General features: G+C 37.6%; 1 protein-coding gene across 2 annotated transcripts in view; it reads left to right on the top strand.

Moving 5' to 3' along the window:
- The window catches only part of LOC126252095 (nuclear hormone receptor HR96-like), a 128,416-nt gene extending 107,164 nt beyond the window's left edge, over nucleotides 1-21,252 (top strand). For both annotated transcript variants that reach the window (XM_049952955.1, XM_049952956.1), the window contains one exon: nucleotides 19,681-21,252. In XM_049952955.1, coding sequence (XP_049808912.1) covers nucleotides 19,681-19,881 — 201 coding nt within the window. In that variant the 3' untranslated portion in view covers nucleotides 19,882-21,252. The remainder of the gene's footprint in view (nucleotides 1-19,680) is intronic.
- The last annotated feature ends 4,010 nt before the right edge of the window (nucleotides 21,253-25,262 follow it).

Genomic DNA, 25,262 nt, shown 5'->3' with positions numbered 1-25,262 from the left:
GGAAAAATGTAGTGTCATCTCCCAGTTGATGCAGAGCAGATGGACATTCAAAATTCACATCCTCTGAGTGCCTGATGTAGTGACAGATTATAAGGATGGAATTTATGTCAACACAAAATGCGAATGACACTTTCTGGCTGATCACACATTCCTTGGGACTACATCTCTCACTGTCATGCAGATTGCTAAGCAATGTAGCCAGAAAAGCTTCTTCATTTGCTCTGTCAGACATTGAAGCTGCTTGTTTGCACTAATGACCAAATAATTCATGCAAGTGCCTGGTGCGACGGACAGCAGAGTTCAGGATAGATGTCTCTTTACCACTGTACCATTTATACAGCATTTCTTTGACATTCATCATATAAAAATAGCATGTCTAACTTCTTGTCATTGGTGTATATTTTGGCATGCAAGTAATGTTGAAGCAGAAATGACCTGCTGATAGACAACACCATTTCTGCCAGTTCTGCAGTTCAGGCATGTAAACAATCGAAAGGATTGATGCAACAACACAGCATGGCATGAGCATGTTTAAAACACAATAGGTGATTCTGGCTGACCTGCCTTTCAGTTTTAGAATATTTTTCAGATTCTTTTGTGAAGGGTTCAGCCTCAAAATCAACAAGATTATATTGGTACACCTGTCTATTTGAGCACTTTCAGATGCTGTTAAAAAGTGTATTGTTCTCTTTAAAAAATCATGCTAGCTTCACTAATTTGATTGATACAATAATTAACTATTTATCGCATAAGAAAAGTCTGTTCCTCTTAGTATACAATCATGTGCCAAAAACCTTGTTTCGATATCTGGAACCACTTGCGAAGTAAAACTGGTGTTACATCTTACGTCACTCACACTGTGTGTCTACAACTGTATGACATTTATTTCTGTTTATCATCAATCAGGTTTATCGGATGAATTCAAGATTTTGTCTGAAGTTCTTAAAACCAAGGTTCATTGTAGAATATTCATAATGAAACTGTGTGCAAAATCATTTCAGAGTACTGTACTGTATGCCTAGAAAAAAGTAAGCTTGTAATGTTTGTCAAAATTAACAAAGTTGACATATGTTCTGAAAACAACATTTTTAACAGTGCATTTTTGCTATTGAAAAATGTGAAGGTTATTGTTTTTGTATATTTTTGGCCCTGTTCAGTACACATTTACTTCAATCATATAATTTTTTGTCCTCAGTACCATGTGTACATACTGTTTTTTCTGTGACTACTATTTGTTGTTTAATTGATTCTTTTCTTTTGCATACAATAATATAGGGTCTTCAAAACTTTCACCAGTGTTAACATTATACATTTCCCAGATACATTTTTTGAAGCAAATTTTTTGGTTGTCAATAACCTTTTTCCTGTTTGAAGTATGGGATTTTGATTAACAGATGAGTGATTGTTGTTCATTGAATCGAAACGTTGAAATTTATCAGACGGCAATAATTTCAAGTGTGAATATTTAGATGAGACAAAAATTTTGCCTTGTTAATAGTATCCATAGTTCATTCCAGGCGTCTCCAAAATATGACCTGCAGGCCACATTTGGCTCACAAAGGAATTTAATCCAATTAACACTTCAGCAATTTTTTAAAAAATAACATGCAATTCCTCCAGCTCTTTTGTATCTCTTCTTATTTCCAGTTGTCTTTCTTTTAAGTATGTGTAAACTCAAAATAGAACAATGAATAGGTGGTGGCCTTATCTTAAACAGAACATGGGCCATTTAATATTTCATTATAGAGGAAGACAACAGACCACTATGTGTTATGTACAACAAAGTTATTGATGTTTTGAAGGAATACAATACTTAACACCACTACAAAGAAACGCAAGTTACATAGTTTGATTAAAAGCTGCCTTTCAATTACAGCTGTAGAATTGTTTCTGCTAGCCAAGCCTGCAGGTTGTGCTGTTCTTTGACCACAAATGGCACATTTGCAACGTCCTCAGTATGTTATGTCAGTTGTGATCATAAGTGTTTTGCATAGTTGTGAGCACCTCATGTCAGAGATACGTGATTTCAAACATGGGAAAATTGTTGATGCTCGTATGATGGATGCTTATGTAACAAAAGTACATCTACATCTACATCCATACTCCGCAAGTCACCTGACGGTGTGTGGCGGAGGGTACCTTGAGTATCTCTATCGGTTCTCCCTTCTATTCCAGTCTCGTATCGTTGGTGGAAAGAAGGATTGTCGGTATGCTTCTGTGTGGGCTCTAATCTCTCTGATTTTATCCTCATGGTCTCTTCGCGAGATATACGTAGGAGGGAGCAATATACTGCTTGACTCTTCGGTGAAGGTATGTTCTCGAAACTTTAATAAAAACCCGTACCGAGCTACTGAGCGTCTCTCCTGCAGAGTCTTCCACTGGAGTTTATCTGTCATCTCCGTAATGCTTTTGCGATTACTAAATGATCCTGTAACGAAGCGCGCTGCTCTCCGTTGGATTTTCTTTTTCTCTTCTATCAACCCTATCTGGTACGAATCCCACACTGCTGAGCAGTATTCAAGCAGTGGGCGAACAAGCGTACTGTAACCTACTTCCTTTGTTTTCGGATTGCATTTCCTTAGGATTCTTCCAGTGAATCTCAGTCTGTCATCTGCTATACCGACGATCAACTTTATATGATCATTCCATTTTAAATCACTCCTAATGCGTACTCCCAGATAATTTATGGAATTAACTGCTTCCAGTTGCTGACCTGCTATTTTGTAGCTAAATGAAAAGGGATCTATCTTTCTATGTATTCGCAGCACATTACACTTGTCTACATTGAGATTCAATTGCCATTCCCTGCACCATGCGTCAATTCGCTGCAGATCCTCCTGTATTTCAGTACAATTTTCCATTGTTACAACCTCTCGGTACACCACAGCATCATCTGCAAAAAGCCTCAGTGAACTTCCGGTGTCATCCACAAGGTCATTTATGTATATTGTGAATAGCAACAGTCCTATGACACTCCCCTGCGGCACACCTGAAATCACTCTCACTTCGGAAAACTTCTCTCCTTTGAGAATGACATGCTGCGTTCTGTTATCTAGGAACTCTTCAATCCAATCACACAATTGGTCGGATAGTCCATATGCTCTTACTTTGTTCATTAAACGACTGTGGTGGAACTGTATCGAACGCCTTGCGGAAGTCAAGAAACACGGCATCTACCTGTGAACCCGTGTCTACGGCCCTCTGAGTCTCGTGGACGAATAGCGCGAGCTGGGTTTCACACGACTGTCTTTTTCTAAACCCATGCTGATTCCTACAGAGTAGATTTCTAGTCTCCAGAAAAGTCATTATACTTGAACATAATACGTGTTCCAAAATTCTACAACTGATCGATGTTAGAGATATAGGTCTATGGTTCTGCACATCTGTTTGACATCCCTTCTTGAAAACGGGGATGACCTGTGTCCTTTTTCAATCCTTTGGAACGCTAGCTCTTCTAGAGACCTACGGTACACCACTGCAAGAAGGGGGGCAAGGTCCTTTGCATACTCTTGTGTAAAATCGAACTGGTATCCCATCAGGTCCAGCGGCCTTTCCTCTTTTGAGCGATTTTAATTGTTTCTCTATCCCTCTGTCTCCTATTTCTATATCTACCATTTTGTCATCTGTACGACAATCTAGAGAAGGAACTACAGTGCAGTCTTCCTCTGTGGAACAGCTTTGGAAAAAGACATTTAGTATTTTGGCCTTTAGTCTGTCATCCTGTGTTTCACTATCATTTTGGTCACAGAGTGTCTGGACATTTTGTTTTGATCCACCTACTGCTTTGACATAAGACCAAAATTTCTTAGGATTTTCTGCCAAGTCAATACATAGAACTTTACTTTCGAATTCATTGAACGCCTCTCGCATAGCCCTCCTCACACTAAATTTCGCTTCGCGTAATTTTTGTTTGTCTGCAAGGCTTTGGCTATGTTTATGTTTGCTGTGAAGTAGCCAAGCAGTTTGTTGATTCTAGAGGCTAAGTCACAATGTGGATGGAAGTGTGTGTTAAGTGAGCATGGTAGATGATCACTGAAGATGACTGTGACGAAAAAATAAGAAGACAACAGCTGCAAGTCACTGGAAAACTGAATGTCACACTCGCAAATTCTGTCAACACCAAAAAAATATGAAGGGAGCTCCCGAAGCAGAGACTTGTAGCACAAGCTGGAATTCCAAAATTACTCATCAGTGATGCAAATGCCCGTAACAGGAGAATGAAGCCATAAACCCTAGACTGTGGTGCAATGGAACAAAGTCATTTGATTGCATGTGACTTCTTTCACACGGTTCCCAATTTCTGGGTGATTTTATGTACCAAGAATGAAACATGGTGAGGGTGCGGGGGTTTGGTTTGCTGATGATTTGAGCAGTCATATTGTGATGTTTCATGACCACCATTATTGCTCTGCAAGGTCACATTACAGCCGACGATCGTGTGAGCATTTTGGCTGCTAAGATCCATCACATGCTACAGTGTTTGTTCCACATGGGGGATGTTGTGTTCCAAGATGACACGGCCCCTTTTCAGACAGCTCACATTGTCCAGGACTAGTTTTGTGAACATCTCCGTGGGCCGCCACAGTCACAAGATCTCAATATTTTTGAGCCTTTGTGGTTTGTTATGGAGAGAAGATGCGTGGTCGCTATTCACCTCCATCACTCTTACCTGAACCTGGCAGTATTTTGTAAGACAAATGGTGTAAGATAACCTTTACAACCGTACAGGAACTGTATTTATCCATTCTGAGATGACTGGAAACTGTTTCGAATGCTAACAGTTTTCCTTCATTGTATTAGGCATGGCATTGTGTTGTTTTCTTTTTGTGTTCTATATTTTCATCCATCCCCATGTGTGTGGCAAATATTCAGGTTTCACTGGAAGACTAAACTCAGAATATGAAGCCAATGATGTTACCAAACACTCCAGAATGTACTGTGTAGTTCATCAGGAAACACTTTTTGCAAAGTCAGTAGATATGTGCTAAAAGATGTAGAATCTTTGTCAATTGATCTCTCATACCACACACCTGTAAGGTGGTTAACTGTGGTAAAATTTTGTCGTGCTTCTGTTCTTTGAGAACAGAGTTTGAAATATTTATAAGTGAGAAGAACAATCCTATGGAAGTCCTGTCAGACAAAGAATGGCTATGGAAATTAGCTTCCTTGGCTAATGTTGCTTTCCATTTGAATGAAATGAATAAAAAAACTCCAAGGGGAGGACAGTATTCCTTGTGATCTTTACACACATGTTAAAGCTTTCAAACAGTAACAGATACATTTTAGACACAATGTCAGACAGAAAATTTTCTTACACGACACTATTTGTCTGTCACTGAATGGTGGGTGTGGTTCAAGTTTTCCACTTTTATTTGCAATGGAACATCTTGGTTATCTGAAGAAAGAGTTGTTGTCATGGTTCTCAGATTTAGATACTCATTCCAAGAAACTACAAATTTTCCAGGACCTCTTTTCTTGTGGACTGGTAGATGTTCAGGCAGTACAGCAAATGGAACTCATTTCTGTGCAAGCTTATGACCCAGTGAAGTACAAATTTAGAAGACAACTACACCTAGATCAAAGACTTTGCACAAAGTTTGTTACCTGGGTTTTCCATGACCTACAAATGTGAACAAACATTTTCATTGCTGAAATTTACAGTATCTAAATACCATTGGATATTTACAGACTATTTCATTCACACAACAGAGTGAGGTAGAGCTTTTGGATTGAAAAGATAAACTGCATATATCTCATTAAGTTTACTAAAGAGTAATAAAGTGTACTTGAGATTTTCACTGAATAGTGAGTTTGCATTAATTACAGTAAATTTCATTATAATTATCTTCTTGAACTTCTGAGAAAATGTTTTACCCGGTCACACTGAGTTTTAGAACTTGATATGTGACCCTCGTGGTCTAATAATTAGGAGACCCCTGTTTTATTCTATAGATGCTTTGTACATTTTGGTACATTATTTTGGACAAATTATTCTGTTTTACCATTTACCCACTGAATAGTAAAAGTATAGAATTGTCAGCAGGCATACAGAAAAGAATAAAAACTTTGCTAGCCATGTATGAGTGGGTTCCAGTACTGTTAAAGTATTTACATTCTGCCAGAGCTTGCCTTACTACATTTCCTAACTTTTTTGTGATAAACTCTTTTCCACTCTGGTTTTGAAGGACAATGTTATTTGGAAAGCTAAAACATAGCGTAATAGTCTGTCGGTTTACTTTTTTTATAACTCTATGTTCTCCTCCATGTTTTGACATTTGCCTGCTTTATTTCCTCATTGATTGTCCTCGGTGTTGACGTACTGCGTTGCTATACTGGCTGAAAAATGGGGGGTGGAACTTCAGCACTGACTACCTTAAATGATGTAGCCGACAGGTACACATTTGTGTCTCACGGTTCTTTACTTTCAATGTTCACAACCCCCCCCCCCTCCCCCCCCCCCCCATCCTGTTGCAAGCAAACATCAACATACTGCTACAATAGTTTACTGTTGGAATATCTATGAGCAGTAAAAACCTAACCACACAGTTCACAGTTCTTGCAGAATAATACAGTACATATTGAACAGACACTATCATTGTTTTAACTCACAGCCTATTTGTCTTACACTTATTTCACAGTTAAGTTGATGCATTGTCGTTGATCTAACCAAGACGGGGTCCTCGTCTGAAACTCAGCCGTGGACTGACTGTCTCAGCACCAAAAATCTGGCCCTTATATATCACCACAATAATAGGCACTGAAACTACACATTGTTTGATGCATAATTTACAGAAATCACAATTAAAACTTAACTCATTAAATTAACTGAATACATCAAAAAATTCCGTCTTTTTAACAGTTTCTTCTGCTTCAAGAAATAGGCCGAATTATTTTTTAAATGGTGAAATAAACAGTTTTAGTTACGCAAACAATACTTTGGACAAAACTAGTAATTACTTGGAATTAATTAAGAGCTGGCTTCACTAAAATGTTTCTGAATAGAGCAAATAAATTTATTTATTTATTTATTTATTTATTTATTCTTTGCCCATGGACTCCAGCTGAAAATTCAGCTGAGAGTATTGGGTGTGTCATACAATAAGCTATTAACATCATACTTGATTTCATTATATATAAATGAAACAAATGATTAAACAGAAATAGTCCATAATCATACAAAGGTATAACATACTTAAAGAATGCTATTAGTTTTTCCTCCAAACGTTTATAATTAGTACAGAATTTATATTTGTTTATAATTCAACAATAGAATTTAAGTTACGAAACAATTAATGATTTCATCCTAGAACAAAAGATACTAACTAGGAATAGTCAAAATAAATTAGAAAATCAATTGCATACATAAAACTAAGCACAAAATTAGATCTGGTATTATATTCTTTTATGAAAATGCAGAGTATACTCACGTATGTTAATGGTAATTAGTTAAAAATGAAAAAAACAATTTAAGGAGGCAGATGGCTAAAGAAGAGGGGGAGGTAAGAACGATCCCAGCTTGCTTCATCATAATGTCATGTTGTCTTCTGGTAATATTTTTACTTTGCATTCCTCCTATGACCAAAGTCATCAATTAACTGTTTTGCATACTCTAATTTTTGTCTGCTGCTACAACTGTACCATTCTGCTCCTCTTCCCAGTGCCAAAATAAATATTCATGGGTGGCTTATCAGATGTTGTGTTTAGTTGAACCGGCTTGTTGTGATCTTCCAAAGATTTCATTCTTTGCCTCTTCCTTCCAGTAACCCAACATTTACTACTTGGTCTGTCAACTTAATTCTCAATATACTTCTGAAACACCTTCTAGTAAGCTTCTCTGGAGATCCCGTGCTGCAGCACTGATAACCTCGCTGTTGAGCACACGTATGGTCCTTCCAATGCTGCTTGTTCCACTTCCTATGCGTTATTGTGTTCCACACTAAGTGTTTAAGAAAAGTTATTCATTTTTGTGCAAGTTGTTTTCTTGAAGAAAATTCTTTTTTGCTTGGACTAGTCTCCTGTTGTTTTCTTTGCTCAGTTTATTGTGTGTAATCATGCCTTACTTTCTACAACAGTTTCACTTGAGTTATTGCTTCATGTCATAAAAGTTGCAGTACAGTGACAACATAGTGCATCTGCCCACTACACTTCCCTTCACTGTAACCAAGATTGCTTGATATTTCACTTTTATTTCTAAAATGTTGGATTTGTAGCTATTGAAGGTCATGTGTGTGTTTTAGTTCAGGATAGTATGCATGTTAATCCCCTTTATTCACTATTTAAGGCTTTTTGGAAGTCTACTGACACTGTTTGGCTCTTTGTCAATCACTGTTCTCTTTATAAAATCTTCTTGGGCTTCTAGCTGTGTGAAGCACATGGATTATTCATGTCAAAATTGTATCAGTGGTTTGAATTGACGAACTTAGGCCTACCACTAACAGAAAACCAGAAAGGAGCCTCATTTCTTGTCACAGATTTTTAATATTTGAGATGGCTTTTTCATGGTGCATTAGTGTCGTCAGAACAGTGCTTTTCTGTACCAGTTACTGATGGCAGAAAACATACTGATTAAATTTTGTGTGATTGGGAGGGGAGTTGCTTATAAATGCTGTATCCGAGACAACCAGTTATGTTCATGTGGCTGATGACATCAAGGAATAAGAATGTGTTCTCTCTAACCCTCCGTTCTGAATTTGACAAGTATTCATGAATGTGGTTCAGGTGTTCAAAGTCTCAACCACTTTTTTACACATGGAGCGAGATAACAAAGATTTTATCGATATAATGATAAAAATAATTAGTGTATACTGGTTTCATGTTTATCTTCTTCTTATAAATGTTTCTTATGGATAGACTAAATAGGTTCCTATCACATCACTGTCCATCTTGTAAAAATACTGTGTGTCATATAATAAATATGGTGATGTCAGTATGTGCTTAACTGTCTGGAATTGCTCTGTCAAAGGACTAATCTTTGATGGGCACACATGAAAATACAGAGACCATACAAAATGTGACCATTATATCATGACTGGGTGATCTTAGAAACACCACTTATTATTTTACAGATTACTTATTATTTTTCCTGTGTAGCACCAATGCAAAGTTAAAATTTTTCGATTTGCCCCTCTTTTGCAATGACACCTGTTGTGCTGTACTGATCTAAGTCCCAGTCTGGGCTCTAGAGTGAATTGTGGGAGGAAATCTGTCCAGTTTCTTTGAAATTAATTAATGATAGAAGCAAGTATTAAACCTGTGTTTGAAATAGACTGTGCAGCACATGCTGCCACCATATCAGGGAGGGATAATGAGAAGAAAATAAGTAAACAAGGGTGCGTGCAGAGGCAAATAGATTGTCAGGTTTTCCTCACTCATTGCACCAATAAAATAGGACATGAAATATGTAATACAGGTATCAAGTATCTTCAACCATGCACTGCAGAGTGACCATTGACTACAGGGCACTGACAGTAAGTCCAGTAGGAGACGTTGAGACAAGTGGATGTGACTGGAGTGGTGGTAGCAGCAACAGTAGCAGTTTAGTTTGTGATTTTTTTTTGCATGTACTTCTGGTAAGAAGTGAACTATATCTGTGTATTTTAGTGTTTAGATTAACATTTAGCAATTTGTTTTTACGTAAATCTTAGTGCGGGGCCTCAGAGAAACTGTGCTCTGTGAGCAGATGGTGCACACAGGCCTGTGAGCAGTGAGTGCTGTGCCCTCTGCATTGTCACAACGAATGGAGTGGGGAGCCAAGTGAAGACCTGTGAAGGAAATGCTGAAGAAATCTAGATTGTATTTATATTCCCTGTCACATTACAGATCAACTACTTCAAGCTGCAGATCAGTGCAAATGGTGTGTTGGAAGCCTTTAAATTTTCCCATTCTGCTGCATTGGGAATCCTGATTTTTTTTTTTCACAACAAGATTAGCGTTGTGTCTGCACGCGCGCGCACACACACACACACACACACACACACACACACACAATCAAACTAATAAGTTCCCCAAAAAAACTGCATGTTCTATGCTTTCTTGAATACAGCTAAGAATGTCATGTTAACTATGTGTCTGTGGTAACTACACTTTCATAGAGTGCTAAAGACAATGGAAAAAAATTGTTTACAAATATTTTTGAAGCTGGCTCTGAACAACTTCTGCCATAATCTGTGTGGGATGCATGAGTGTCATGTTTAATAATGGCATCACATGAAATTGTTCTTCCTGAAATGGACATAAATCTTCAGCTGCAGTAGCAAAGTATTCTTTTATTAAATTATCATTTGTGAAAGGGTGCATGGACTTTGCTAAAAGTAGTGCAGGTTTGTAGCTCATTGGAACATCACACTGACTTGAGGTTTCTTCCTCTTCTCTCTGTTCAGGGGGCCTTCTTTTAAGTTTCTCTTATACATGCTCATCTCCCTCAAATTTTCCATTTCCGTACTCTGTGACATGACAAGGTATGTAGCATCTTTGTAAATTGAACGTCCTGAAAGTATACAGCATCTTATGATGCACTAAAAATTTTGCAAACCCATATTTTTGTGGGACTGAAGTGCGAAGACATTGTCGGTGCTACACAATGCCAACTCGCCATTTCTTATTAGATGGCTCCCCTTTGAAAACTGATCCTCGTCTATTTCATAGCTGGCACTGCTGCTGTGTTGTCATGACCATGTGGTTTGTGCACGTTTTCTTCACTCCCCACCATGCTGCAACTGCTTTGCTCGTGAGCAAGTGTGTGAGCGGGCTTGAGTGCTTAAGCTCAAAATCAGTGAGTTGTTAAGCCCTGTATTGCTGTATATCCTTGTGTGAGTTGATTCTTTGTGCAATTTTGTGCTGCTAGAAGCACCATGCCATGTCTCTATGTTTAAATCTCATGTTAGCACAAAGCATTGGTGCACTGGAGTTTATATATTCAATTCCTGCAGTAGCTTTCAGGTAAGCAGAGAGTCTAGTAAAACTTAACTGTTGATAACATCCATTTTCAGTAGACAAATTTTTATCTGTTTTAAGAGTGTGCGGATGTTGTGGTCCCAGGCTATAGTGAGAATGCTGAAGAACAGAGTTTAGTGTTTATTCTCCTCATTAGATTTTGTGTACATTTCAACCTCGGTGGCACCAGTCAGGTAATTTACTCTTTTGCGGGGTCAGACAGTAATTTCAAAGTTACTCTTTACTGCTTTGTTTGTTTATTTTGAGATTGTATATAATTTTTTTAGACAGTATGATATGAATAGGGAGTGTGCTTGTAATGAGTGGACACAGGGAGAATGGGTTGCCCTCTCCTATCTAATCTGGACAATCTCCTATCTAATCTGGACAAATGCAGAGGATGGGTATGTTAGCTGTTGGGAGTTACAATGTTAGGCGGATGATAGAATCCCAGGGAAATAGCATGCAGGGCAGGAGAGAATGCCAGTGTGCGCTCGGTAATTTTTGGGGGGTCTTCTCCATGACATGGAGGCGGTTCTGACGGCAGCTATTGAGAGTGCTGGGTGCACCCGCTGCAAATAATGGCACATGTCAGCATGAATGATGCCTGCCACTTGGCTTCTGATGTCATTGTCAGCTTCTTTCATTGAATGGCTGATTTGGAGAAAGCAACAAGCATTGGGTGCAGGCTAAGCTGTCTATTTGTAGCATCAAACTCAGGGTTTATTGTTATCTTCTGGTTTGGACCAGAGTGGATGGTCTAAACCAGAGACTCAGACGATTCTGCAACGGTATTAGATAGGAATTTCTTGACCTCTGCTATCGGGTGGAAAATTTTAGGGTTCCCCTTAACAGGTCAGCCATGCACTACATGCAGGAAGCAGCTACTAGGATAGCAGGATACATGTGGCTTGCATATGGGGGTTTTTTAGGTTAGAGAACGCCCCTCCCCCCCCCCCCCCCCACCCCTTCCTCCCCTTACGATCAGAGATGAATTACCTGCCAAAATCAAAGTTACGTCAGCTGCAGTGTTCTCAGGAGATACTTGTTCTTGCAGATGGGCTGTAGAAAAGGTTAGTATGATATTAATAAATAGCAGGAGTATCGGAGGGAAGGTCCTAGAATTAATATTCCTTATTGAAGGTTCTGAAGGTTATAATGCTGAGATAGTAGCAGGGAAAGAAAGTTGGTTGAAAAGAAAAGCAAATTTTCAGTTTGGAATATTTGTCATAAGGATAGGCTAGTTGCCATTGGTGATGGCAAATTTGCTGCAATAAAGAACTTGATAATATCTAGCAATATTATCACAGATCCTGAATTTGAATTAATCAGGGAGAAGTTAAGCATCAAATTGGTCAAAAATGGTAATATAGATCGCCTGGGTCAGGAGCTGTAGTGGTAGAGCGGCTCATGGAGAACCTACAGAATATTGTTATATTTTTCCTGTTCATGCTGTTGTAATAAGAATGATTTCAACTTGTCAGTAATAGATTGGGAGATTCATGCGATCAAAACTGGTGCCAGAGATGCAGATTCGTGTGACATTATTCTGAATGTCTCGTTTGAAAATTAAGTTTGGGCAGATACAGAACCAACTCATAAAGATAATATCTTGGACCACCTAGCAGCAAACAAAACTAAATTTATTGAATCAGTTAATGTAGAGGAAGGCATCAGTGATCATAAGGCTGTGATAGCAACTAAAACTACAGGTTTTGCAAGGAATGTTAAGAAAGGTAGGAAGAAATATTTTGCTTCACAAGAGTGACAGGATACAAATTGCAGACTGAGTTGTCAGCATCAAATATTCAATGATGAGGATGAAGATGAGGAGCACAAATGAAACAAAAAAGGTCAAAAGCATCATTCAGTATGTATTAAATAAGTATGATCCTCTTGTCCATGTTTGCTATGAAAATAGGACGAGTAATTTCGCCTTATGCAAGACACCTTTTCAATGGGTAAAACGAAATTGGAAAGGTGTCTTGCATAAGGCAGAATTCCTCGTCCTATTGATAAGTATATTCCGAACGAGGTCTTCAAGGGTGAGAAAGACCTACTGTGATTTGGTAGGGATGTTAGAAAACTGCTCCATAAACGACGAGAGCTTCATGTCAGATTCAGGAGAAGTCAAAACTTAGCTGACAAGCAAAAGCTTAATGAAATGAAAGTGAACATTAAGAGAGCAATGAGAGAAGCATTCAGCGACTTTGAAAGTAAAATATTGCCAACTGCTTTGAGCAAAAACTGTAAAGCAAAAAGTGGTTCGAAATCATTTTTTCATTCACTTGGAGACCATTCTAACACAAAAATGGAAGAGAACAGAGAGAAGGCCGAAATACTGTATTCGGTCATCCAGAATTGTTTCACTGCGGAAGATTGTAACACAGTCCCACCTTTCAACCATTCTACAAATGTCAAAATGGCAGGTATTTAGATAACCGATCATGAAACAGAAAAACAACTACAGTTCCGTAGTAGTGGAAAGGCATCAGGACTAGATGAAATAGCTATAACATTTTAAAAAGATTGTACAAAAGAACTTGGTCCCCTTCTACAGTTTTTTGTAGATCACTGGAGCAACAAAGAGTACCCAGCAAGTGGAAAAAAGTGCAAGTCATCCCTTGTTTCTAGAAGGGCAACAGGACAGGTTAACCCAAGTACAGGCCTCATCAGTCTGTTGTAGAACCAAAGAACAAGTTTTATGCTCAAGGATTATGATGTACAAGAACGAAAGTCTCCTCTATAAAAGCAAACATGGATTCTGCAAACAAAGATTTTGCGAAACTTGGCTTGCTCTATTCCTTCAAGAGGTCTTTAGTGCTGTAGACAACAGTGCTCAGATTGATGCCGTGTTACTTGACCTCAGGAAGGCATTTGACACCATCTTGCACTGCCGTTTAGTGAAAAAATATGAGCTTATTGTGTATCAGACCAGATTTGTGACTGAATTATAGACGTTACTGCAGATAGAGCTCAACACTTCACTCTTAATAGTTCAAAATTGACAGATGTGAAGGTAATTTCTGGAGTACCCCAAAGAAGAGTGTAGAATCTTCATTGGTTACTGTGTATATAAATGATCTAGTAGAAATTGTTGGATGCTTCTTAAGACTGTTTGTAGATTATGCTGTTGTCTGTAACAAAATAGCAACACCAGAAGACAGTATTGATTTACAGAATGACTTGCAGAGGATTGATGAATGGTGCAGGCTCTTCCAGTTGACCCTGAAAGTAAATATATATATAACATATTGTGCATACGTAGGAAAAGAAAGTCACCACTGTACAATTTAAATTATAAGGAACTTCTGGAGCTAGTATTTACTGTAAAATATGTAGGAGGAACTATCCAGATCAGCCTTAAGTGGAATGGCCACATATAACAAATAGTATGAAAAACAGTTGCAAGACTGAGATTAATTGGAAGAATCTTAAGGAAATGTAATTCATCCACAAAGGAAGTGGTTTATAAGTGCATTTTCGACAGATTCGCGAGTGGTGATCATCAAAATGGGATCTTTACAAGGTAGGCCTGCTGTGGGGGGGGGGGGGGGGGGGGGGGAGAGAGAGAGAGAGAGAGAGAGAGAGAGAGAGAGAGACTTGTTTCAACAGGGGATTATCTAGATGGCACAAGAGCATTACTGAGATCCCCAACGAACTCCATTGACAAATATTACAGTAGAGGTGGTGTGCTTCATGCAGTGATTTGCTATTGAAATTTCTCGAAAGCACTCTCTGGGAAGAGATGGACAACATATTACTTCCTCCCATACCGGGTGATCAAAAAATCAGTATAAATTTGAAAACTGAATAAATCACAGAATAATGTATATAGAGAGGTACAAATTGACTCACATGCTTGGAATGACATGGGGTTTTATTAGAACTAAAAAAATAGAAAAGTTCAAAAAATGTCCGACAGATGGTGCTTCATCTTATCAGAATAGCAATAATTAACATAACAAAGTAAGACAAAGCAAAGATGATGTTCTTTACAGGAAGTGCTCAATATGTCCACCATCATTCCTCAACAATAGCTGTAGTCGAGGAATAATGTTGTGAACAGCACTGTAAAGCATTACCAGAGTTATGGTGAGGCATTGGCGTCGGATGTTGTCTTTCAGCATTCATAGAGATGTCAGTTGATCATGATACACTTGCGACTTCAGGTAACCCCAAAACCAATAATCGCACGGACTGAGGTCTGGGGACCTGGGAGGTGAAGCATGACGAAAGTGGCGGCTGAGCACACGATCATCACCAAACGATGCGTGCAAGAGATCTTTCACGCTTATAGCAATATGGGGTGGAGCGCCATCCTGCATAAACATCGTACGTTCCAGCAGGTGTTTATCAGCCAGGCTAGGGATGATGCGATTCTGTAACATATTGGCCTACCTCTCACCTGTCACGGTAGCAGTTTTGCTGTCCTGTGCCATCTGTCGGACATTTTGTGAACTTTTTTTTTTTTTTCCTAATAAAACCCCATGTCATTTCAAGCATGTGTGTCAATTTTTACCTCTCTATCTACATTATTCCGTGGTTTATTAAGTTTTCAAATTTATACCGACTTTTTGATCACCCTGTATATCGCGTAATGACCCCAACAAGAAAATTCAAGAAATTGGAGTCAGTACATAGGCTTACTGACAATCATTCTTCCACTCACCATTAACAAAGGAAACTGGATAGGAGGAATGATAGTACCAGAAAGCACTGCCTCTGTCACACACAATTACATGGTTGTGGAATATGATGTAGCTTTGGCTTTCCGAATATATAGGTAGATGTATTCATAGATGCAGATGTATTATCTGTTTGGCTTTGTGAAATTTAGGTACTGCTGTTGGTTTAAAAACATGCAGGTGCCAGTCTTGTTAGTACATCCCAGGGTTGATGCAAAAAGTGTGGAAAATTCACTGCATGAGCTGCCTAAAGGTTTTGAAAGGTGTTGCTGTTGAAATCAGAAATATTGTATCTTGGATTTTAAATCTGAAAATTGATAAAATGTCCTTTGTGCTAGTTGTGCCACTACTGAGATTGAGATTGTGTGTGATACTTGTCTGTATGTTGCTTTGGAAACAAACTTGCATTTTATTTCAATGCTTTGCTTGCTGAATGATATCAGATGTTTGCTTGATGGTTAAAGTTGTGGAATGTGTCTGTTGATTGCTGTCGAGAGGGCTCACAATTTCCATAATATGTCCCTGGTTGGCAAGGTGGTGGCCACTGATACTGACAGTTTTGAGGCTGCAAGATATCTTAACAAGAGTTTCACTGGATTCTGATGGTAGCAAATCTTAGTGGGTTCTCACTGAGTTCACTGCTGCAATTTTTGTTTGTTGTTGCAGCTGACTGACTAATGCATTTTCTAAGTTCGATTCCTGAGCTACATTTAGTACTTTCTCTGTTGGTTGGTTGGTTAGTTTCATACTGAACTGCCTGATAAATATTTTTCAGCACTATTACATCATGGATAAATTAATCAACACACTCAAGTCAGGAATATTTGTAACCCTTGCCTTATGTGACTGGCATTGTAAGTGATGACTATTACTTGTGATTGCAGCATTATGGCCCAGTCACCCTTACATGCCCTGTTATGTTAGCTGTTTCCACCTTTAATAGGTTTCCCAATTTTGTTGTTGTTATTGATAGTTTCGCCAGAATAAAGTGGAAATTTAACAACGATGTGGATGGAGGCCCAGGAAGATTTTATAAATTTATGTCACTGCAAGAACATGCTGTCTTATTTTACATTTTCTTGAGTTTGAAGAACCATGTTCACTGCAGCCATTTAAAACCTATTGCAGAATTCTTATTTCTTTCACTTTGGTGAAATTCTTCAGTAATTCTTTGTAGCTTCCCTCCTCTGCTAAAGAATTCCAGTCTCCCAGTTGTATCAGACAGCAATCTCGTGACTGACTAGGGAATCATCTAAATCCACCCTGAAATTGTAAATAGATCACACAGCACGATGCAGTCATAATTAGTAAAGTGAATTTTAGTATCTGTTGATTGTTTCTGTGACATAATTATTCACAGGTATTATTTGCAAGTCATGTAATGTCTGTAATAATTAGCAGTTGCCTTTGCAATATTGCTAAGTGTTAATGGTGGAGATGAAACTAAATTAATTATCTTTGTTTTCTTCATAAATTCATGCTAATAGCATCTGTCTAGGTGCAGGTTCCAGAGTTTCATAGTAATAAGACATCCAGTTGATGTTTTTAACCATGGGAAGATGAAATATGAAAATGTGGTATACAATCAAAATCACCTACTTCTCCTGAAGTCCTGCATAAGTGTTATTTATTAGTTAATTTCTTGGACATTCATTCAAATGGTGTCAATATTTCATTAGAAATTGTGGAAACGTTAGAAAAAAGAGGAAGTAACTCTGATGATACAATGATTACTGTGCTAATTGAAGTCCAGACCTAAAATACAGTTCCTTCCAAGACAAAAGAAGACATGGAGGGTAATAGCTTTCAGTGACAAAGAAAGGCTGTGAATGTTTTGGCTAGACAAAGGAGGGAGAAAATGCTTAAATTTAAAGTGTCTGTGAAGCTAGTTTCTATTTGTAAAATCTGAATGTGAATTGTACAAATGCAAGAAAGATTTACACGGAGTATGAAATATGTGCCAAAATTAAACATTCAAAAGTGTGAAGGAAAAACTGTTGGAAAACTGTGTGTCAGTGCACCATTACTGAGAGAAATCTATGAGATTGGGCCCTCTGAATTGTGAGATGAAAATTACTGATTCCCATGTTACCTTGACCTAATTAAGCAGTCAGATAACTATATGGAAAAGGAAATTGCAAAACTGTGAAGTATACTTCAAGTAAATGTGTACAGGAGATGTCACTGATAGGTAGCACTAAAGACAAATTCAAAGCTTCCCTAAAATACTGTGAATAGAGACAGTCAGTCAGATTTCATGCAAGAATTGCATGCAAACTGCACTTTATCATTTCGAGCAAGAAAAGACGAGTTGCTTGTGCAGTCGATGAATGCTAGGAAACATTCATATACAACAGTGCTAGTGAGAAGTATCAGTGGATTACTGTTTCCAAAGCGTTATATCTGTCTTCAGAAATCTCAAGGCAAATTAAGGCAACAAATTACAAAAATCACTGTTTAATTACAAAATTCTTGCAGCTGATGTAGCAAAATCTGGAAAAAATGGAATGGAATAACCTTCAGTACCAAATACCACATCCAAAATATCTTCTTACCAGTTGCAGAAAGTAATTTATTGCTTTTGTTGGACTCTTGGCCTCAACGTAACACCACCTGTCTGTCTTTAGGAGGATGAAAGGACGGTCAATATAATTTGGGTTCCATGTGGGACTAATAATGTGATTCAGCCCCTCAATAAAAAAAAAATTACAGTATAAAGCAGTTTTCAGAAAATTGATGGATGGTGAAATATCCAATAGCTCTTTGTGATTTCACATTTATCAGCGTGACAGTGTTGTTAAACTTCAGTCATTTGTGCATTGTCAGTTTGCATCATCATGTGTTGTGGATTTGAGCAAGTATTCCTGGTATGCAGCACAGAATGCAGAATAATGGTTGTGACCAGTTCTTATCTATCCTGTTTCTGTCTAAATAAAACTGTTAATTACTGTGAAGTGCCTGAATGCATTAATTTTTCTTTTATTAGGTGTGTCTTGTAAGGAAAATGTTTGTTTTTGTCATGCAGTGCACACTTCACAGATTGTCACAACTGCAGTGATTAAAAAAGGAACTGTTTCATTGTTGTAAAATATACCTTATTCATTTCAAAAATTGTCATAAGAATGTGAGACCTGAGTTTCTCCTGGAGTATACAACTTTCAAATAACTTCCGGGAATTCAGCCAGGTAACACTTTCAGCAACCGCTGATATTTCGGCGTACATGCCGCCTGTCCGTTGCAGTTTGCCTTGAAAATGGCGGGGTGTTCTCCCGCCGAAATATCAGCGGTTGCTGAAAGTGTTACCTGGCTGAATTCGCGGAAGTTATTTGAAAATTGTCATAAGAAGTGTACTACAGGAATTTTTACAAAATATTTCTTGTCAACAAATTAAAGTCCCGACTGATGGAAGATGTCTGTAATGTAACATAGTAGACTTCTTGATTTTGTTTCCTCTGCCAGTCACTTGTGTAACAAGTGCATCTGCAGCAGTTTAAGTGCCAATATGAACTGCAAGTTATTGAAAAAAATTGATGATTTGAGACAATTTTGGTATGGTTTAAGTGCTTAAAATTCGCTTGTATGCACTTGGAACTTCATGTTATGTGGCACCACATTCTCATCACAGCTGTGTCTGCTTATTTGATTGCATACTAGGCAGGATAGGCAATACAAACTGCTGTTTATAAGTGTTCTTTGTGCATCAAAACTGAGTAACTTTAAAATATTGTTTAAATACTTGCAGTGCACCTTAGCAACTAAAATTTTGACAGTGCATTTCTTTCGGTGTATTCTTCCTGTGTGAAAAATGTCAGGGCAGGTTTCAACATGTCGAATTGGACCATTCCATTGTGAGAGAATTGTGGCTGAAATCCTATTTTAATCATTCTGAATCAGATTTTTGAATACAGATGGTTCTATTGCCCTTCTTCTAATAATTCCAATTTTCAGGTGGCATTAATCTTACATGAACATGTGGTTATAAACTAACTCCTTTGTATTTGTTTATTTCATGTGAAAATATTGTTTGTTGAAAATTTCTGTTGTTTTCTCTTATTTACAGAATTCATACTATTACTTGTTGCGGCGGTATCTAGAGAGCCAGTATCCAGGATGTGAAGCCCGATCTACATTTCTGAAGCTCATACAAAAGATTGCTGAGTTGCATAGACTAAATGATGAATTAGTTAGAGTGTACTTGGATGTAAATCCACGTGATGTTGAGCCACTGCTGATAGAGATATTTGATCTGAAACCACACTGAATAAAAATTTGTGGGAAGATTCTTCTTGTTACTGCTAATAGTCTACTCAGATGGTACACTTTTTTATTTTGCAGGCTAATGTCATTGACATAATATCACATGATAATATTATGTAGTTCCTATATTATAAATAGATGTTGCCTTTGTGGATACAGTACAATTTTTAATATATTGAAGTCAAAACATGTATTGTTACTCAGTGATTAGCTTTCACTTAAGATAGATTAAAAGATTTAGCACATGAAATGAAATGTATGAGCTGAACATTTGAAAATGTGTGTATAGAGAATTTTGTGGAATTTGTTATATATTGTTTGTATTTGTTTCTATTATGTATGTATGAAAATTTTATTTATAATGTCTCGAACATTTTGCCACATTCCAAGCACCTAGCGAACTCTGGATTAAGTGGCAAGACTCGAGCTTTAATTACTGAACACAAGAGATCCTAAACAGAGTGTGAATTATTTAAATAATTATATCACTTCATTGGGAAAGTATTGATTTTTCCTGACAAGTTTATGCCCAACTCACATGACGATGTTGTTGGACTCCAAACTCTGTTGAAGGATTGCTAAATTCAGAACAAAGTTCGATTTACACTATCCATTGTATGTATGAAACTCTTGTGAGGACCACAGCCTGATGATGGTTCCGTGACACATTCCTGCCTCATCCATCTGATGTCATTGGTATTGATCTCTCCTGCCCTTCATATTTTCATGTCAGTTGCAATTCCCCACAATTTCAGTGGATTTTCTCTCTCTCTCTTTCTATCTTTCTCATATGAAACTTGATAACCACATCACCCTACTGCATTGGACATTGCACACAGCTTTTGTGAGTAAAAGTGACGACACTCCTTGACTGCAGATGTTAAGCCATTGCAGGCAGTGGTGTTAGCATCTTAGCATGATGTGGAGCAGCATGAACATTACTGTGAGTAAATTGTGGGTTTGCAGTGTCTGTTTCTGTGGACTCTGGCTAAAGGGGACAGATTCATACTCACTCCGTAGCTGTATAAGAATACTTTTCTTTTATAAAGTTTGGCAATTTTGTAGAAAGGTATTTTGCAAACTGTTCAGTGTATGTGGTGTTCCACATACCTGCAAATGAAAGTTTGACACTTTATGACTGAATGTGTGTGCTTTTTGTGCTGTTGACTTTAGAACATACTTTATGAACTTGTTTTAAAAATGATGTGTAACATATTTTGATAAAACATTAAGAATGTACACATTTTTATAATTGAAAGGGTTTTAGGCTTGAAGGAAGCATTTTTCTCCTGGAGCCTATACATATGCCAAACATGAAATCTGACATTATAGAGTGCACTATTTTTATGGAATAAAAATTGATCTTGTATATGAAGAGCAATATTTAGAATGCTTGGAAAATATTTTCTTAGAATACCAATGTTTGTATATCATCTTACAGTTACTAGAAAGGTAGCTATGAATATTTGTTATTTAATAGATAGTTATCTTTTTGAAAGATATCGGTGATCAGTATGTGCCATCTAGTTTTTTCTATTGTATCAATCATGTGACTGTGTACATATCTACATAGAAATAGTAATATGTTTCTAATGTTCTTGATTCATTGTACCTGGTATTTTTATAAAGTTATTATATATATATATATATATATATATATATATATATATATATATATATATATATATATATATATATATATATATATATCCAAAAACAAAGATGATGTGACTTACCAAATGAAAGTGCTGGCAGGTCGACAGCACTTTCATTTGGTAAGTCACATCATCTTTGTTTTTGGATATATTTTTCCTACGTGGAATGTTTCCCTCTATTATAATCATATATATATATATATTCTTTTTAGATATATTCTTTTTATATATATATATATATATATATATATATATATATATATATATATATATTGTGAACAGAATTGTGGGAAGATTTCCACAGGTGAGAGTGTGAACCCTAGCACATTGTTCTAATTGTGAATTACAGCTTCTTTGTTTGGAATGCCTTGATAAGTTGAAACTTTCTAGCTTTTCCATTATCATGGAAGTTGCTTTCCTAGCTGCTTGCTTACTGTTTCTTTATGAAAATAATCTCTATCGTAGGTATTAGAAAACTGCAAAGAACTACACAATGGCACAATTTTGATAATGATAAATATTTTGAAAGATTATTTTGTTCATTGTGTACCATGCCTTTATAGCCTTTTAAGATTTAAATTTTTACTGTCAGGTACAAGTGCTACAGTTTTTAATCTGTTAAACTACATTATGGACTCCCATCAATTTATGGTGGTTCAGTTTCAATTGTGCCTCCACCACAATCTTCTTAACCTGCAACAGTGCAAGTACAATTATTTCTTATTGAATCATGTTGTGCTTTGTATTAAAAAGAAAAAATAGTTAAACGTACCTTGAAGTAGTGCATTTTATATGTGTCAGACCATCCCACAGACCTTGAGAAGAAAATTGAGAAATAATTTTTCATAGTTCACACACTTAATTATTTCTTTGACTACCTAGTTAACTTTTGTACCACCTACAATGTGCAATTTCACAAAACTAAAAAAGTGATAGCATTCTGAGTTCTTTCTTTCATATTTTCTCAATTTTTCGCTGTGGGAATGTATCACATTACAGTGCTGATGGTGCTCTAATGTATCACAGTTTCGTGTACAATATCTACAGAAAAATTCATGAGATTTATAGGTGACGACAATCTAAGAGGTATAAATGAAGTGTATATTGTGTGATTGTGTTAAGTTTGTGTGTTTAAGTGATCACGTTAAATGAAGATTATCCTCACAGTTTTATGACTGGCATGTATGTCCACATTATCATCACAGATTGTGTTTGAGTTAATTAAACATGTCTCAGTTACATATTTGTGGCTTGAATCATATTCATCAATGTAACTATGGATATTGCCTTTAAATATTTTGCAAGTATGCTAGTGAAGTTAAAACTGGCTCATGTAGTAATGAAAAACAAATATACATTTCTCGTTCATGTGCTGTTGTCTTCAGAAAGAGAATTTTAGTGAAAGTACACTGAGGTGGCAAAAATCACAGGATACTTCCTACTATAGTGTGGACCTCTTTTTGCCCGACATAGTGCAGCAACTCTGTGGCATGGACTCTACAAATCGTTGGAAGTCCCCTGCAGAAATACTGAACCATGCTGCCTCTGTAGCCATCCATAATTGTGAAAGTATTAGAGGTACAAGATTTTGTGTGTGAACTGACCTCTCGATTTCATCCCATAAGTATTCAATGGGATTCATGTGACAAGATCTGGATGGCCAAATAATTCACTTGAATTGTCCAGAATGTTCTTCAAACTGATTACGAACAGTTGTGGTCCGGTGACGTGTTTGGGAACATGAAGTTCATGAGTGTCAGCAAATGGTCTCCAGGTAGCTGAACTGTTACCAGTCAGTGACCGGTTCAGTTGGACCAGAGGATCCAGTTCATTCCATATAAGCACAGTCCACACCATTAGGGAGACACCACCAGCTTGCACAGTGCTTTGTTGAAAACTTGGCTCCATGGCTTCGTGGGGTCTGCACCACACTCGAAACCTACCGTGAGCTCTTACCAACTGAAATTTGGACTCATCTGATCAGGCCACAATTTTCCAGTCATACAGTATCCAACTGATGTCACGAGCCCAGGAGAGGTGCTGAAGTTAATGTAATTCTGTTAGCAAAGGCACCTGTGTCAGTCGTCTGATGCCGTAGCACCTTAACTCCAGATTTCATCGCACTGTCCTAGCGGTTACATTTGTTGTATTCTTTTCTTCTTTTAGTGTTCAACCCTGAGGTTGGTTTGCAGCAGAGCACCGTTCCTCTCTCCTGTATGCCTTCCTCTTCATTTCCACGTATGTGTTACATCCAGCGTCATTCATGATTTGTTGCGTGTATGATATCCTTGGTCTCCCCCACCGATTCCTTCCCTTAGTAGCTCCTTCTGCTATTGTTCCAATGATGTTGTTGTGTCATAGGATGTGCCCTACATGTTTGTCTCTTCTTGTTTGGATGTGCCTCCACAGAGATCTGGTATCCTGTACTCTTCTAAGCATCTCTTCATTTGTTACTTTGTCTCTCCAGCTGATCTTCATCATCCTTCTATAAAACCACATCTCCAGGGCCTCTAGCATTCCAAGTTTCACATCCATATACGGCCACACTCCATACAAAACCTTTCATGATACGTTTCCTTATTTTCAGACTGATGTTGCTGGTGAGTAAGTTCCTTCTCCGATTAACATTTGTTGTATATCCCATGTTAATTCCTATACTTATTTCAGGCAGTGTTGCTTGTCTGTCAGCACTGACAATTCTATACGAACATTGCTGCTCTCGGTAATTAAGTGAAGGCTATCGGCCATTGTGTTGTTGATGGTGAGAGGTAATGCCATATATTTGGTACTCGCATCACACTCTTGACACTGCGGATCTGGGGATAATGAATTACCTAACGATTTCCAAAACGGAATGTCCCGTGCATCTAGTTCCAAGCCTGTTAATTCACATCATGTGACCATAATCATATTGGAAACATTTTGACACAAGTCCCCTGAATACAAACGACAGCTCTGCCAATGCACTGCCCTTTGTTATACCTTGTGTGCGCGATACTATTGCCATCTTCACATATGCATATTGCTATCTCATGATTTTTGTCACCTCCTGTGTATTAGTGACAGTTCTGGATGATAAATTTAAGATCATTTTCAACAGATGCACAGTAACATCTCGGACAGCATACAACAGCATACTGCGGATCATCCTGTTATTACTTATTATCCTTATCTATCTAGCCCCTTCCCTTTTCCCATTCCAGCACTACACAGCCCTCTATCGGACCAACTCACCCAGTCTTTTTTACATCTTTTCCACTACCCCCACTCCTCTGCTCTCCATCTAACCTCCCAACTGCACCTAGCTTGATGACAACTTTCAAATCAGTACATTCACACTGCAATCATTTGAGGTCCTAAATTCACAATTTTATTTAAGGAAGGAGAATAAATGAAGGCACCTGCAATTCTACTACTCAGCAAGCCACCTCCTGGTGCAGTTGGCGTGGCTGCTTACTGGGTCACACAATGTAAATAATAACTGAAAGAACTCCTCACTAAGTTTAGGTTGTATTAAAATTACTCAGTTGCCAGTAGTTCGGAAATGAATATCCATAGTTTCATTCTACTTCTGCTGGTAATCATACATACATTCATAGTATAGTTATGGTAGAGACTATGTTTTTCCTTTGTACGCTGCTGTACTACACACATTCTTGTGACCATGATATATTGCCCACAAAGAATATGTGAAATGATTTATAAACTGACAAGCTGTACACTGGAGAAG

Source organism: Schistocerca nitens, chromosome 4 (assembly GCF_023898315.1).
Source record: "Schistocerca nitens isolate TAMUIC-IGC-003100 chromosome 4, iqSchNite1.1, whole genome shotgun sequence".
Lineage (NCBI taxonomy): Eukaryota > Metazoa > Arthropoda > Insecta > Orthoptera > Acrididae > Schistocerca > Schistocerca nitens.
Note: the sequence above shows the minus strand (reverse complement) of the source record. Positions and strands in the feature narration are given on the sequence as shown.